Genomic DNA, 15,472 nt, shown 5'->3' on the forward strand with positions numbered 1-15,472 from the left:
AGGGCCTTGTTGACTGGCACTGGAAGATACTTGGACAAGGAGAGAGGGATGTGCCAAGAATCCAAGCAGAACAGTGTCCACAGTGCTCTCCAGCCATGCCGTCCAATAGGGCAGCCACGAGCCACCTGTGGCTGTTTAAGTTAACATTCAACGCAAATGTTAAAGTTCTGTTCCTCAGACCACTTGCCACATTTCAGGTGCTCAATAACCACACATAGGAGTCACTCCAAACCTACACTGGTTCAGTGGGACTGCCCGTCAAAGGTAAATAAATAAATAATCACATGTAGCTGGTATTAATAGCTACCATATTGGATAGTGCAAAGAACATTGTCATCATTACAGACAGTTCTTTTGGACAGCATTGCCCTAGATATTTTTGTTGTTGTTGTTACTTTCTATACATTAGACTCAGTAGTTCTATTGCCATGGGTGGCTCAGGTAGTTGTATAAGCACAAGAGAAATTGCAGATATGCAGCACATAGCAACATTTCAGTCAACAGTGGATCACCTGTATGGCAGTGTTCCCATTTGATTATAAAATACGGCATCTTTACTGTACCTTTTCTATGTTTCACTATGTTTAGATACACAAATACTTACCATTGTGCTACAAGTGCCTACAGTGTTCAGCACAGTATTATAGCATACGGCCCAGGTGTGTGATAGGCTGTGCCATGTAGATGTGTGCACTCTGTGATGTTCATCCAAGGACGAAATTGCCAACAATGCATTTCTGAGAGTGTACCCCTGTCATTAAGTGACACGTCACTGTAATTGCTGTTATAAATCACAGCGGACCCTTGAACAACATGGATCTGAACTGTGTGGGTCCACTTATACATGGATTTTCTCCCACCTCTGCCACCCCTGACAAGCAAGTCCAGATGAATTGCAAGTTTGAAAGACCTAAAACGTATCAGAAAGAAGATACGAGAAACAAATGAATGAACAAAACATATATCCATATATCAAACTAACCATATTTCAAATTGATTTAAGCAAATGGCTAAACAACATAAAAGTGGTCAGTTCTCATTGAATATGTTAATTTTTTCTTTAAAAAGTTCCTGACATTTTGCCTGTGACGCTGGTGAATTCTTGATCTTATTATTGACATAAGCTCTCCATGGTCAACTTGGGTGATTTCTGGTGTGTCCGTGTTAAGCTGGGATATAGGGACAATCCCACTTCCAGTTAATATGGCAGAACAAGAGGAGGAAGTGGACCCTTGGGTGAGGACCATACCTGTGTTCCACTCGTGGTGGCAGCCGCCCCAGGGCAGGTCGATGGTGAAGCTGCTGAAGAGGTAGAAAAGGGCCCAGGCCAACACAATGATGTAGTAGACGTTGAGGAGGATGACGATCATCTGGGAGGCATAGCCAATGCCTGTGGGGAAACTGCAGAATTGGGCTAGGAACACTGGACAGTGGTGGCGTGCACCTGTAATTTCAGCTATGCGGGACGCTGAGGTGAGAGGATTGTCTGAGGCTGGGAGTTCAATTTACCATTGAGGGAAACTGCTATTTTTGTAACTCCCTGTGGATCTATAATTATTTCAAAATAAAAACGTAAAGAAAATCCTATATATGGGGAAATAATGAAATTAAATACTGTAAACTTTAAATACTTGTGTCAAGATAGAACTTTTTTTTTTTTTTTTTTTTTTTTTGAGATGGAGTTTTGCTCTTGTCACCCAGGCTGGAGTGCAGTGGTGCAATCTCGGATCGCTGCAACCTCCGCCTCCCAGGTTCAAGAGATTCTCCTGCCTCAGCCTCCTGAGTAGCTAGGATTACAGGTGCCCACCACTACACCTGGCTAATTTTTTGTATTTTTTGTATTTTTGTATTTTAGTTTCGCCATGTTGGCCAGGCTGGTCTCGAACTCCTGACCTCAGGTGATCCACCTGCCTTGGCCTCCCAAGTGCTGGGATTACAGGCATGGGCCACCACGCCCGGCCAAGATAGAACTATTAATGAAATAATTTTTTCTCATTTAAAGTTCTCTTTTAAAATGTTTATAATTGATTTAAATATGTCTTAAAATACAACAACATTGTTATGTATTTAAAACATATAGCTAAAGTAGCTTTGCACTCTACTTACTTAACCTAAAGCCTCTGCCCCATCCTCACTGCTGTTTCTCGCCTATTCTCTGATAGATCAGCTGACTAGCTCAGTATGCAGCCCACAAACCAAGGGTTTAGCATAGAGACTCGGGGTCTTATCTTAACCTCAGAACTGCTACTAATCACTCAAGTCATTCCAAACAAGGTTTATAACCACTAATGAAGACGCTTTGGAATCAGGTACAGAGCTACTCACCCTCAAAGATGGGGCAGATCTTCCTCCAGGCTGTGACGCCTCCCTGGCTAGTGTACTGGCCTAGTGCTGTCTCCAGAAGGAAGACAGGAATGCCACAGGTAAAGAGGAAGACGAGGTAGGGGATGAAGAAGGCACCTGTGGTTAGAAAACAGGCTGTTCATTTCCTGGGACTATTCTCACGGTCTGCATTCACCTCCTCCCATTACCAACCCATACTACCAGTCAGAATCTCAGAGGCAGAGAACATGCGAAACTGCAGGAGACAGCTGTCTAGATGTTTGGAACATAGCAGAGATTAAGAGTCACCCCATTATCTAAGATCTACACAGCCTCTTGCCTTTTTTCACTGCAGTTTCAGTCTATACCTATTAAAGTTTGTTCCCCACTGAACAATTACTGCTTAACACATAACTTGTGGCAATAACAAGGAGCTTATTAAATAATGGATGTCTAGGAGCATTGGCACAGCCCACAATCTATAATTCTTTTCAAAGAAAGCATTGCTCTTAATGTCAGGTAGTCTTTTAGTAGGCTGAAATCAGATGCCCTTTCAGTCATTGTTATGGTTTGAATGTATCCCCTAAAGTTCGTGTGTTGGAAACTTAATTCCCTATACAACAGTGTTGGGACATGGAGCCTAATAAGATGTAAGTCATGAGGGCTCTGCCCTCATGAATGGATTAATGTTATTACTGTGAGAATGTGTTTGTTATAAAAGTGAGTTTGGGCCAAGCACGGTGGCTCACGCCTGTAATCCCAGCATTTTGGGAGGCTGAGGTGGGAGGATCGCTTGAGCCCAGGACTTCAAGACCAGCCTGGGCAACATGGGAAAACTGTCTCTAAAAGAAATACAAAAAATTATCTAGGCATGGCTGTGTGTGCCTGTAATCCTAGCTACTCGGGAGGCTGAGGTGGGAGGATTGATTAAACCTGGGAGTTCGAGGCTGCAGTGAGCTGATTGTGCCACTGCCCTCCCTCCAACCTGGGTGACAGAGCAAGACCCTGTCCAAAAAAAAAAAAAAAAAGTGTATTTGGCTCTCTGTCTTTTGCACGAATATTCTCTTGCCTTTCTTCCTTCTGCCATGGGATGACACAAAGAAGAAGGCCCTCACCAGACATGGACTCCTTGCCCTGGACTTCCCAACCTCCAAAACTATAATAAATAAATATCTGTTCCTTATAAATTACCCATCTCAGGTGTTCTGTTGTAGCAACACAAAATGAACTAAGCTAGTAATCTGTCTTCTTCTGTTTTTATAAGCATTGGCGGAGACAAGCCTACTGATGCCAGATATACTGGTATTTTCTCTACCATAGACCTGTCACTGCTGGCAAAGTGGACAGGACAGTTCATAGGACATAGAGTACCAGAGAAGAGAGAACTTCACAGACAGGAAAATCTGCTTATCTGCAGAGGGTCCCCCTCAAGCTTTCAACTGAGTACTAGTCAGTGCATATGTGTGAGAAAACCGAGGTGAGGGAAAGAACCATTCAAAATGATTAAAAATAATGGTGCTCACATACTGCCAGAGTAAATAATCTCAAGATTCACCAGGCATTAGGCAGAGTATGCAGAAGGGCATTTCCTCAGTAATGGGGAATAATTATCCCTAGACTGAGCACACTTCTAGTCCTACCTAACAAATCTTAAAAGCAAGACATAAAAAGAGCAAGTAACTTCACTGGTCCCAGAACAGAGCTCAAGACTATTTACAGAAATACGAAATTGGCCGGGCGCAGTGGCTCACGTCTGTAATCCCAGCACTTTGGGAGGCTGAGGCGGACAGATCACAAGGTCAGGAGTTCAAGACCAGCCTGGCCAACATAGTGAAACCCTGTCTCTACTAAAAATACAAAAATTAGCCTGGCATGGTGGCACGCACCTGTAGCTCCAGCTACTTGGGAGGCTGAGGCAGAAGAATCGCTTGAACCCGGGAGGCAGAGGTTGCAGTGAGCCAAGATCGTGCCACTGCACTCCAGCCTGGGCAACAGAGTGGGACTCCATCTCAAAAAAAAAAAAAAAAAAAGGCAGGGTGTGGTGGCTCATGCCTGTAATCCCAGCACTCTGGGAGGCCGGGGCAGGCGGATCACGAGGTCAAGAGATCGAGACCATCCTGGCCAACATGGTGACACCCCATCTCTAGTAAAAATACAAAAATTGGCCGGGCGCGGTGGCTCAAGCCTGTAATCCCAGCACTTCGGGAGGCCGAGGCAGGCGGATCACGTGGTCAGGAGATCGAGACCATCCTGGCTAACATGGTGAAACCCCATCTCTACTAAAAATACAAAAAAATTAGCCGGGTGTGGTGGCGGGTGCCTGTAGTCCCAGCTACTTGGGCGGCTGAGGAAGGAGAATGGCGTGAACCCAGGAGGCAGAGGTTGCAGTGAGCCGAGATCGTGCCACTGCACTCCAGCCTGGGTGACAGAGCAAGACTCTGTCTCAAAAAAAAAAAAAAAAAACCTTTGAAAAAGAAGAACTGAAGTTGTAGGCTGAATTTCACCTGGTATTTCTATTATCCTCAAGCACAGTACTGAAGACAGTGTGGTACTGGTGTCAAAATAAACAGATCAATGGAACAGAGTAGAATTCATCAACAGACCCACATATATACAAATAACTCATTTTTGATGAAGGTATAAAGGCAATTCATTGGAAATAGGATAGTCTTTTCAACAAATGGTGCTGGCATAAGTGAATACCTATACAACCCCCCAGAAATGAATTTCAACCCATACCTTCACTGCATACAAAAATTAACCCAAAATGAAACATAGACCTAAATGTCAAACCTAAAACTATAAATCTTCTAGAAGAAAATATGAGGCCTTGGGTTAGGCAAAGATCTCTTTATATGACATCAAAAGTATGGTTTGTAAAATAACTAATTGATAAACCAGACCTCATCAAAATTTAAAATGCCTTCTCTTCAAAAGACACTGTTAGAAAAAGGAAAAACAGTCCAGGTGCAGTGGCTCATGCCTGTAATCCCAGCACTTTGGGAGGCCAAGGCTGGAGGATCGCTTGAGCCCAGGAGTTTGAGATCAGCCTAGGCAACATAGTGAGACCTTGTCTCCACTAAAAAAAAAAAAAAAAAAAAAAAAGTTTTTAATTTTCCGGGCATGGTGGCACAAGCCTATAGTCGCAGCTACTTTTGGGAGGCTGTGGTGGGAAGATAATTTAAGCTCAGAAGGTCAAGGATGCAGTGAGCCGTGACTGCACCATTGCACTTCGGCCTGGGTGACAAAGTGAGATCCCATCTCAAAAAAAGAAAAGGAAAATTACAAAACACAGACTGAAAAAAAAAGTATTTGTAAAATGCATTTCTGATAAAGGACTTGTGTGTTAGAATATATGAAGACACCTCAATAACAAAGGATAAACTACTGATACGTGAAAACTATAAATGAAACTCTAAATAATTATGCTGAATCATAATTATCAACATACCATATGATTCCATTTATATAATATTCTAAGAAATGCAAATAAGGTATGGTGGTATCACAATTATAATTATCAACACACTGTATGATTCCATCTATATAATATTATAAGAAAAGCAAACTAGTTTAGTTTGTATTTAGCATAATTATTGATTGCACTGGGATGCGATGGCAGAAGTGAAGTTGGGAGGAAGGAATTAGAAGGAGACAGGAGAAACTGTTTTGGAAGTGATGGACATGTTTACTATCTCAATTGTGGCAGCGGTTTCATGCGTATATACATATGTCAAATTTATCAAATTGTGCACTTTAAATATGTGTGGTTTATTGTAAGTTAATGAGGAACCCAGTTCTCCAGTTCTTCACCTTCCACTTCCCAAGGTTGTAATCTACACATCCATAATTCAGGCACTAAGGGGGACTTGATTATGAGGACAAAGAAGGAAAGGTAGCAAACAGTTCAGCCTAAGAAGTCCATAAATCAATCCAAGGTTTGCTGAGCAGGAAGGAAAACAGGAAAGATAGAACCCAGCAGCTGACAGGAACAGTCACTGTGGAGAGCCCAGTCCAGAAAGAAACAGCTATGGGCCCAGCCCCTTCCCATATTCATGCTGCCTGCTCTTTCTCTATAAACCAAGCCAATGCTTAACTCCGGGCCCCGTGGTCAGCTGCTCCCACCTCCTTTCTCTGCCTCGTTGAGCACCTTGGCACCCTGCCAAGAGGGACAAAGTCCACACCTGCAAGGAGGGGCTACAGGCCCTAGAAGTGTGAGAGGGGTGGGGGTGGGAGGGAGCCAAGCGGGGCCAGGTACAGACTGAGGAGTCCTGAAGGGCATTCCGCCTCTTCCCCTCCGCAGGCACCACCATCAAAAGATGAAGTTAGTCCTGGGGATGGGGGGTGGAGTTCACAGTTACCTGCACCCCCATATCATCCATACTAGTCTCCTCAAAAATTCTAACATGTGCTGGCATTTTCTCCGTGAGATGGGAGAGACCACATCCCCATCCCAGAAAGGAATCACTCTCTTGGCCCCCGTTCTCAAAAGGAGCACGCTCTGTGGTGTCACTTGTAACGTTCCAGCCAATTTCTTACGGCATAAACTGACGATCTTCCACTTGAGCAACAGAAGAGCGAGGAGCTTCCATGAGGAGTTACGTGCTGTCCTCGGCATGAGCCTGACCAACAGTGGGCCCTGAGTCATTAACTACACTTGGTAACACACTGTCACGCACTGCTAAATTAACCATTACTTTTATATGAACACACGAACAGGGCTTCTTATTTCTCTTTATTCTCTGCTATCTATAAACAACATAGGGCTAATGGTTTTCCTTGCTGCCAAGGGAATCCTCTTTGTGTGGGCATCCCCGTGCACCTTCTTTACAGGCTGGAGCTGAGGGATCTTCCCCCTCCAGGCCCTTCTGAGAGGTCCTGCTGTGTGCCTCCTGTCGTGGCCTCACATGGAGACTCCAGTCCCAAGTTAATTCTGGATGTTGAGCAACTCGGTCTGCCAGCAGCCAGGGTCCAGGCAGTTGGAGAGGTCTCAGCTGAAGGCCCATGTTCTGAAGCACCCAGGACCTAGGTATGGGAAGACTGAGGCTCTGAAGAGGAGTTGGAGGGGACAGGGAGGAAGTCCTCACAAAAGATGGTCTCCAGCTGGTGTCCTGAAACTAGTGGAAAACTTAAAGTTTCTTGGCATGTGTAACTTTTGCCCCGAGTGAAATTTCAGCAACCTGGACTTAGAAATTAAGTGAAAATGTTGGCAGACGGTTTTTTCATCTGGGCTGAGATAGGCAGGAAGGTGATTTAAATTCCCCGCTGGCTACGGACAGTCCTATGACCAGAACCCTCTCCTGCTACCTTCTTCCCACATCACGCCTCCTGTGTTATCCTGCATCTCCTCGTCCCATGACTGGAACTTTAACTGGGCAGGCCCTAGTAGAAAATCATATTTGCTTTCCCTCCTGGCAGCTGAGGGTGGAGGGCTGGAGGAATAGTTCAAACGTGCAGCTTCTTCAGCCGCCGCGCCAACTCAGGGCTCCACCCCCGAGGCGTCTGGCCACTGGCACACTGTCACTGCTATGCAGGGACTCACGTGCCTCCTTCCGCTCAGAAGGGAAATACACAAGGAAGGGGTGGATTTTACCTACTCCCACATTTTGCCCCGATAACCCATATTTACTATTTCCAATTCTTTTCTCCCATCTCCCCCATTATCTTAAATCCATTTCAGTCAGTCATTGCCCCCAGCCCTCCACTGTAACCACTCTTATCAAGGTCATCAATGACTTCCCAGCTGCTAAAACCAACAATCAATTTCCTTTCCTCATTTTCTTAACCTATCTGCAGCCTTTGCGGCAGTTAATCTCTCCCTCCTCCCTGATAGAATTTCTTCACTTGACTTTCCAAAACAATTCATTCTCTTGGTTTTCATCCTGCTTTACCAGTTTCTCATTTTCTCTCTCCTCTGCTGGTTTCCCATCTTCTCCCAGACGCACTAAAGGTCCTTACTTTCTTTTCTTATACCACCAAAATGTTAATGATCCCCAAATACACACCTCCAGCCAGATCTCTCTCACAAACCCCAAACTCACATTCTATTGCCCAGTTGCCGTTTCCATGTGGACATCTAATAGATACCTCAACTCAACTTTCCCAAAATTCACCCCCTTACTTTCCCTTCAAAACCTGCTCCTCTGGGGCTAGGCACAGTGGCTTATGCCTGTAATCCCAGCACTTCAGGAGGCCGAGGTAGGCAGATCACTTGAGGCCAGGAGTTTGAGACCAGCCTGGCCAACATGGCGATACCCCATCTCTATTAAAAACAACAACAACAACAAAAAAGCAAAACCTTGTTCCCTTCATGGCCTTCCACATCTCAGTGAATGGCAGCTCCTTCCTTCCAGTCACTCAGGTGAAAACCCTTGGATTGCTTAGATGGGTGCTAGCAGCGGAGGGGATGAGAAGTGGTCGGGTCCTGCACATGTCGTCAGGGGGGGCTCTAGTCCCAGGCATTCGGGTGCTGAGTTACTCGCTCTGCCAGCAACCAGGGTCCAGGGAGCTGGAGAGGTCCTGAAGCTCCCAGGACCTGGGTGTTCGGGTAGAGTCAAGAGTTATGAGACGTGGAGAGAATTAAGGATGACTCCAACATTTTTGCCTTATAACTGGTCAGCTTCTGCCCTCACTCCCCTGTACTCAGTTCTCAACATAGCAGCTAGAGAGATTATTTTAAAATGTAAGATCACTGGCCGGGCGCAATGGCTCACGCCTGTAATCCCAGCACTTTGGGAGGCCAAGATGGGCAGATCACCTGAAGTCTAGAGTTCGAGACCAGCCTGGCCAACATGGCAAAACCTCGTCTCAACTAAAAATACAGAAATTGGCTGGGTGTGGTGGCGCGCGCCTGTAGTCCCAGCTACTGGGGAGGCTGAGGCGGAAGAATCACTTGAACCCAGTAGGTAGAGGTTGCAGTGAGCTGAGATCATGCCACTGCACTCCAGCCTGGGTGACAGAGCGAGACTCCATCTCGGGGGAGTGGAAATAATGTAAGGTTACTGCTGCCCAAAACCCTGCCCTGCATCTGAATGTCACTAGAGCAAAAGCTGAAGTCTGAGAGTGGCCAATCTGACATACCTGATCTGTCCCTCTCCTTGTCCCCAGCCCATTTACTTCCCTGACCTTACCTTCTATTCACTTGCCCAGCTCCAGGCTTGAGTCCTCCTCAAACAAGCCAGCCAGACTCTTGCTTTGTTTCACCCTTTGTTTCCTCTGCCTAGAGGAAAGCACTTTCACCCAACCCCATAATATCCGCATGGCCAATCCTCTCACTCCGGGCAAGCCTTTGCTCACATGCTGTCGGTGACCACCCTTTTAAAAATTGCCACCACCCACACCCACACTCCTGATCCCCTTTACCCAGCTCTCCTTGTTCTTTTCCTGTAGCACTCATTAATTCTGGAATGCTATCTAATTTACTCATTTATCCCATTTATTGTGTAGTGTCTGTCTCCCTCCTCTAGAATGTATGCCCTATGAGGACAGGGAATTGGTCCGTTTTGTTTATAGATGTATCCCAACCACCTAGAACAGTTCCTGGCTTATGCTACGTGCTCAGTAAGTATTTGCTGGTGAATGACACAGGCTCAGGGCTTGGCTGAGTATGCGCCAAGGCAATGGACAGAGACTGGAAATTATAAAGCCATTAGGATGAAGCAGGTGCCTGGGGGTGGATCAGCTGCAGGTCCTGGACAGCAGGGAGATTATTTACATAGGAGACAGTGGAGGCGGGCATCCCTCTCACTCACCTCCCTAAAAGCATCCCTGTTGCTTCCGATTTCAGATGGGCTTCTTTGTATCACTTTCTCAGCTTCTCTGCCTTTTGACCACAGTTTTCAGCTGTTTGCCTTGTGTTCTATCATAGCCCTGCCTCAGCCCTTTCCCTGCTCTGGAGCTCATTTCAAATTAGATCTACCAAATGTTGAAACCAAAGAAGATGTCACTTATATTTTTAGTTTGGAACCAAAATTGTGCTTTGAGGACTTCTTCATCCCTGAGCTTCTCACTAAACAAATACTACTACGAATCAAATTCCTTGATTGCCCTCCCCTCTCCGCCAAGCACAAGAGTGGCTACTTGGAGCTGTGAATTTAAAGAAAGGGCCCAGGAGCAGGCCAGTCGGGTACATTACGAAGGATGGCACAGCCTGGAGTATCCCAGCATCCTCTCCAGGGCTTGCTCAGAACACTCTTCCCATGCCCAGGAGCCAAGGCCCCAGTCTGAGAATGGTGAGTTCAAATAAAAGCACTAAACCAGGAGGAAAGGGGTCCGACCAATCTACAGGGTGTCCATTCTCCCCAGCCTCCTTCCCACATCAGCAGCAAAGGGTCCTTTCAGGAAGAGGCAGCAGTCTCTTCTTTCGCAAAGAGACAGGAGGATGACAAGATGAAGTTTAAGGGCCCATTCTCTGTAGGAGTTTGCTTTGCCTGGGAGGTGAGAGGAGTTAACTGATGACAGAAAGGTTAAACTGCTGAGAAGACCAAAAAAAAAAAAAAAAAACAGAAAAATAGGCAGGTCCAGGTTCCTCTACTGACCACACACATCCTTGATCAGCCCGCTTACCTTGGCAAAGGAGCCATTTCACTAACCCAGCCAGTGGCCCTGGGTGACTCATGCCCTCTGGAGCAAACCTGGGCCCCTGCCTGGAGCTCCCCAGTCCCTCAGAACACTCCCCTCCAGCTGCTGTCATCCATCAGCAAACAGGGAAGAGGAGTGCTCAGGCCCTGTGCTTGATAAGGGAAGAAGTTATGGGTAGGTAGTGTAAGGGTTAAACAAAGAGAACTTGACTGGATGGCAGGACTCCCATGTCAGGACTCTCCACCAGAATCAGCGTGCTGGAAGGCAGGCTCTACCCAGGGAGAAGGAGACCACAGCCGCCGCCCTGCTGCCTCCACCTCCCCACACAGGACCCACGTGAATGACCAAGGGCTGTGGGTACTCTTTTCCCACACAAGACACAGTCAACACGTTCCCAGGCCCACACAGACTCCCCACACAGCCCTGGGACCCAAACATTGCCAGACAAAGGACCGGGGAGAGTCCCTCGTTCCCCGCTTCCAGTCACTGCTCCCCTCCACTTTCCCCTATCAGCCCAGTGGTTTGCATTAGACCTGGAAGGCAATCTCTCCCACCTCTTCATGCCATTCCTGCTAATTCCCAGGCCAACCTTTACCCAATTCCAGAGAGGCTTGAGGAAAGCTGCTCACCTCCTAATCTCTCTGCCATGTGAGGAGCTAAGCTGGTTACCAGGTTCCAGACCCAGAGTCCCAATGCCAGATTAGTCCCCAAGCCTCCAGCTTTCACCCTGGGCCAGCTCCGTCTCTCCTGATTCTCCAAGGGGAGGGTACTCAGGCCTAAATTCCTAAACAAGCATGTGGAGCATTCGGCACTAGGTAAAAAGTGGGTAGAACTTCCCTCTTCCCTCACAGTGCAAACTGAGCAAAGTCCTATGATTTCAGGCCACTGGCCAGAAATTCCTAGGAAGAAGGGACACATCAGCCCATTTTCATCCCTCTGGAAACATACAAGTTAACCTCCAACCCAGGGACAATCCCCAGTTGCCACAGACCTGGGAACCAGACTCCATGGGCCCAGGGCATCTCTCGTGTTCTCCCCCAGTTCCCACACCTCCCCTCTGTATTGAATGCTTTCTCTAAAATCATTGTGAGACTCAAGCTGGATGTGTTCGGCAGCTCTTACTCACCTGCAAAAGGATAGATGTTGCTTTAAAGGACCTCAAATCCTGTAGCCCATGAATTTATCACTCCTCTCATCATTTTCCCTGGTGACCTACCTCTGTATTCCACATTCCTCCAGGCCCGGCTGCAGTCTCACTACAAAATCAGACCTGGGAGCCCCAATCCTACAAGCTTTACTCATAAGCAAGGAGATATTCCTAACCCACTGGTCACCCAGAACCCTCCAGTACTTGGGAAATCACTCTGGGGCTTCCCACAGAGATACAAAATTCCCTGAATGTGGGTCAGTGGTTGCAAAATTTCTGTCACTGCTGTGGGGATAGCAGAGTTACCCCAGGGGGCTGAAAGAGAGGGGAATGAGAAGCCAATGATGATACAGTAAAGAGCTGGAGGTCATGCTCCCCCTACAACATGCACACATTTGTGCTGCAAAATTTTTAAAAAGAGAGCCTATACTAGAAGGGGTTGGGTAATGGATGGCTTAGGGAACCTCACCGTGCCAGCAGAGTAGGAAAAAGACACAAGGCCAAGGCTGGGGAATCTTAAGACCATAGAACAGTTTGGTATCAACATCATCATCAACAAAGCTACTATTTATTAAGTTCTTTACACACATTGTCTCTAATCCTTACAATGACCTTGAAAGGCAGGCATTATTATCTCAATTTGCAGGAGCGGCAATTGATGCTCTGAAAGCTTAAGTAACTTGTCCAAGATCACAGAGTGTAAGTAGCAGAGCCAGAATCCAAACTCCCATCCACCTGGTTCCAGCTTGTGCTCATATTTCTACGACGCCACATTATAATAGAAAGAGCCCTGGGATAGTCAGGTAACCTTTCTAGGTCTTAGTCTCTTACAGAGTGTCCTTAATGACCTCTAAGCGTCCTCCTACCTCCAGAATTCTATACATCTATGGGACTCCCCAGAAGGGCCGTAAGTGCAGGAGATAGAAGTATCCTCCTTCCAGGAGTGGGTGGGGTGGCACAAGGGCTCTCACCTCCCCCATTTTTGTAGCAGAGATAGGGAAACCTCCAGACGTTGCCTAAGCCAATGATCTCCCCAGCCACTGACAGCACAAACTCCATCTTGTTGTTCCAGTGCCCCCGCTCCAGGGTGCCATCTTCCTCCTTCTTTTCCATGACTGGATACACTGGTTTTGTCTCTCCATTACTGGTTGTGCCTGAGACCCTGCTATCCATCCCACCTGGAAAACAAGTGGGATGCTCTGTTACTGTTGGGAACCCCAGAAGGAAACCCCTCCTCCTCCTGCTTTTACCAACAAATCCATAAGGGAATGAATGCACTGGAAGAGGTGAATTTCTATTCCCTTCCCTGTAGACCATGTCCTCCTTAGCAGTTCTCATTGGTAGAAGCTGGGTGACAGCTACTGAAAATATATATTCCTTTCCTGTTTCAGGAAGAAAGTGTTGGTACTGATGGACAGCCTTTGCTTCCACTATAAAGCCCTCTTGGGTTGAGGATTGTAGACATGGAGGAGTTCACGGACCGCTGTGCTGTCTAAATTCTCCCTGCCGCCCTACAGTCAGCCTCATCGGGATTAGCATGTGCTTCAGTCTCTTTACTCTGTATGCTGGGACACGTTGAAAGGATGGGATTTTACATGTCCTCAAAGCCACCAATTTCCCTTGCAGGAATTTTCGCTAAGGAAATAATTGTGATTGTGAGTGAAAGGTGTAGCATTAGGATATTTATTGTTCATAACAGTGAAAAATCAGAAAGTACATAAATTGTCAAAAATGGTAGATATGTTGATAAATTATGGCACATTCATATAATGGACTACTATATATAATCATTAAAACCTGTGTTACAGAAACAAGTATATTGGCACAAAAGGATGCTCACAATTTATAGTAAAAAACAGTACATACAATATGATCATGCTTGACAAATATTTTATAAAGTATTTATAGGCGTTGAAAGATTAGGATGGCCACCAAAATGTTTTTCTTTCAGCAGTTGGGTTATAGGAACATTTCCTTATCTATATTTTCTACAATTACATCAAAAAATGTGTTTTACTTTTGTAATATAAAAATAAAAGCCAGTTTAAAAAAAATCCTGTCAAAGGATTGGGAGAGGTTGAGTGGGACCAGGAATTGTGAATAAGATGAGGTGGTCTAAGTACTCCTTCTATGTCTCTCTGAAATCAGCTTAAGGGAGAGATTTACTACGCGCTCTTTTTCTTTTTTGGTGATGACAAATTAGGAGTCTGTGACAGTAGAGAAGATGACATAAATAAAAAGCCACAGTTTTAACCATTCACTGTCAGAAATGGCCCATTCCAGACCACTGTTGGGATTGAGGATGACTGGATGTGGCCCACATTTAGTTAGCAACTACTATAGACTAGGCACTTCACATACATGCTTTTCATTTAATTCTCACAACAACCCTGAGATGTAAGCATTATTACCCCCACTTTATAAATAAGGAAGTTGCAGCTCAGAGAGGTTAAATAATGTGACTGCTGCTGCCATGTAGCTACTAACTTGCACAGCCAGGACTTAAACCCACTCTGCCCCTGCTCTTTCAGTTCCATCCCTTTGATTACATTGGTTGCCTAGGTTCACTGGCGCGTCTACTAAAAGCATCTTCTAATGACTCTGCCTTGATTTTGCAGAGTGGCCTCTTTTCTGGAGAAGGAGGCAGATGGACTTTTTTCTAAGCCTCAAGCAAAGTTCATGTTAACAGACTTTCTCAGCAGTAACCTCTTCTGGCCACAGACTCTCCTTTGGCTCTGACCCAGAAAATTAGAAAGTCAGCGAACAGGCCAGGCGCGATGGCTCACGCCTGTAATCCCAGCACTTGGGAGGCTGAGGCGGGTGGATCACCTGAGGTCAGGAGTTTGAGACCAGCCTGGCCAACATGGTGACACCCCGTCTCTACGAAAAGTACAAAAATTAGCCGGGCATGGTGGCAGGCACCTGTAATCCTAGCTACTTAGGAGGCTGAGGCAGGAGAATCACTTGAAACCAGGAGGCGGAGGTTGCAGTGAGCTGAGATCACGCCACTGCACTCCAGCCTGGGCAACAAAGCGAGACTCCGTCTCAAAAAAAAAAAAAAAAAAAAAAAAGTCAGGGAACAGCAGGCATCTATGTTTATCTGATAAATTAAGGAATGAGCTCCTTTCTACAAAGGAGAAACTCAAGTAACTGGTCCCAAGAGGGCTCCTCAGTCCTTTTGGGAAGGTTGTCTAAGGTACTGACTGTGCTGGCCTCCCCTCCCTTTATCAGCTGATGGATCTCTCCCAGTGATGGAAAGCCTTCCCTTCTCCACCCTCCCAGACCCTAGGAGAAACATTAGCCCTTTCCTGGCTCCCTTAGCCTCATTAGAGCTGCTTCTCAGAGGTAGCATGTTGTGTCTGAAAGGCCATGAGCTATAGAGTCAGATGAGGCCAAGTTCATACATTAGTTTTTTCTCATACC

At 46.1% G+C, this 15,472-nt stretch overlaps 1 protein-coding gene across 4 annotated transcripts in view; it reads right to left on the bottom strand.

The window, feature by feature from the left end:
- The window catches only part of SLC6A13 (solute carrier family 6 member 13), a 59,583-nt gene that overhangs the window by 20,971 nt on the left and 23,140 nt on the right, over positions 1-15,472 (bottom strand). For 2 of the 4 annotated variants that reach the window (XM_054526637.1, XM_024256427.2), the window contains exons 2-4: positions 13,021-13,227; positions 2,326-2,460; positions 1,250-1,390 (exon numbers count right to left, since the gene is read on the bottom strand). In XM_054526637.1, the coding sequence (XP_054382612.1) occupies positions 1,250-1,390; positions 2,326-2,460; positions 13,021-13,227 (483 nt within the window). Of the gene's footprint in view, positions 1-1,249; positions 1,402-2,325; positions 2,461-13,020; positions 13,228-15,472 lie in introns of those variants that run through there. The other 2 variants (XM_054526638.1, XM_063711987.1) reach the window with 2 other exon arrangements.

The sequence above is a fragment of the Pongo abelii genome, chromosome 10 (assembly GCF_028885655.2).
Source record: "Pongo abelii isolate AG06213 chromosome 10, NHGRI_mPonAbe1-v2.0_pri, whole genome shotgun sequence".
In the NCBI taxonomy this organism is placed as follows: Eukaryota; Metazoa; Chordata; class Mammalia; order Primates; family Hominidae; genus Pongo; species Pongo abelii.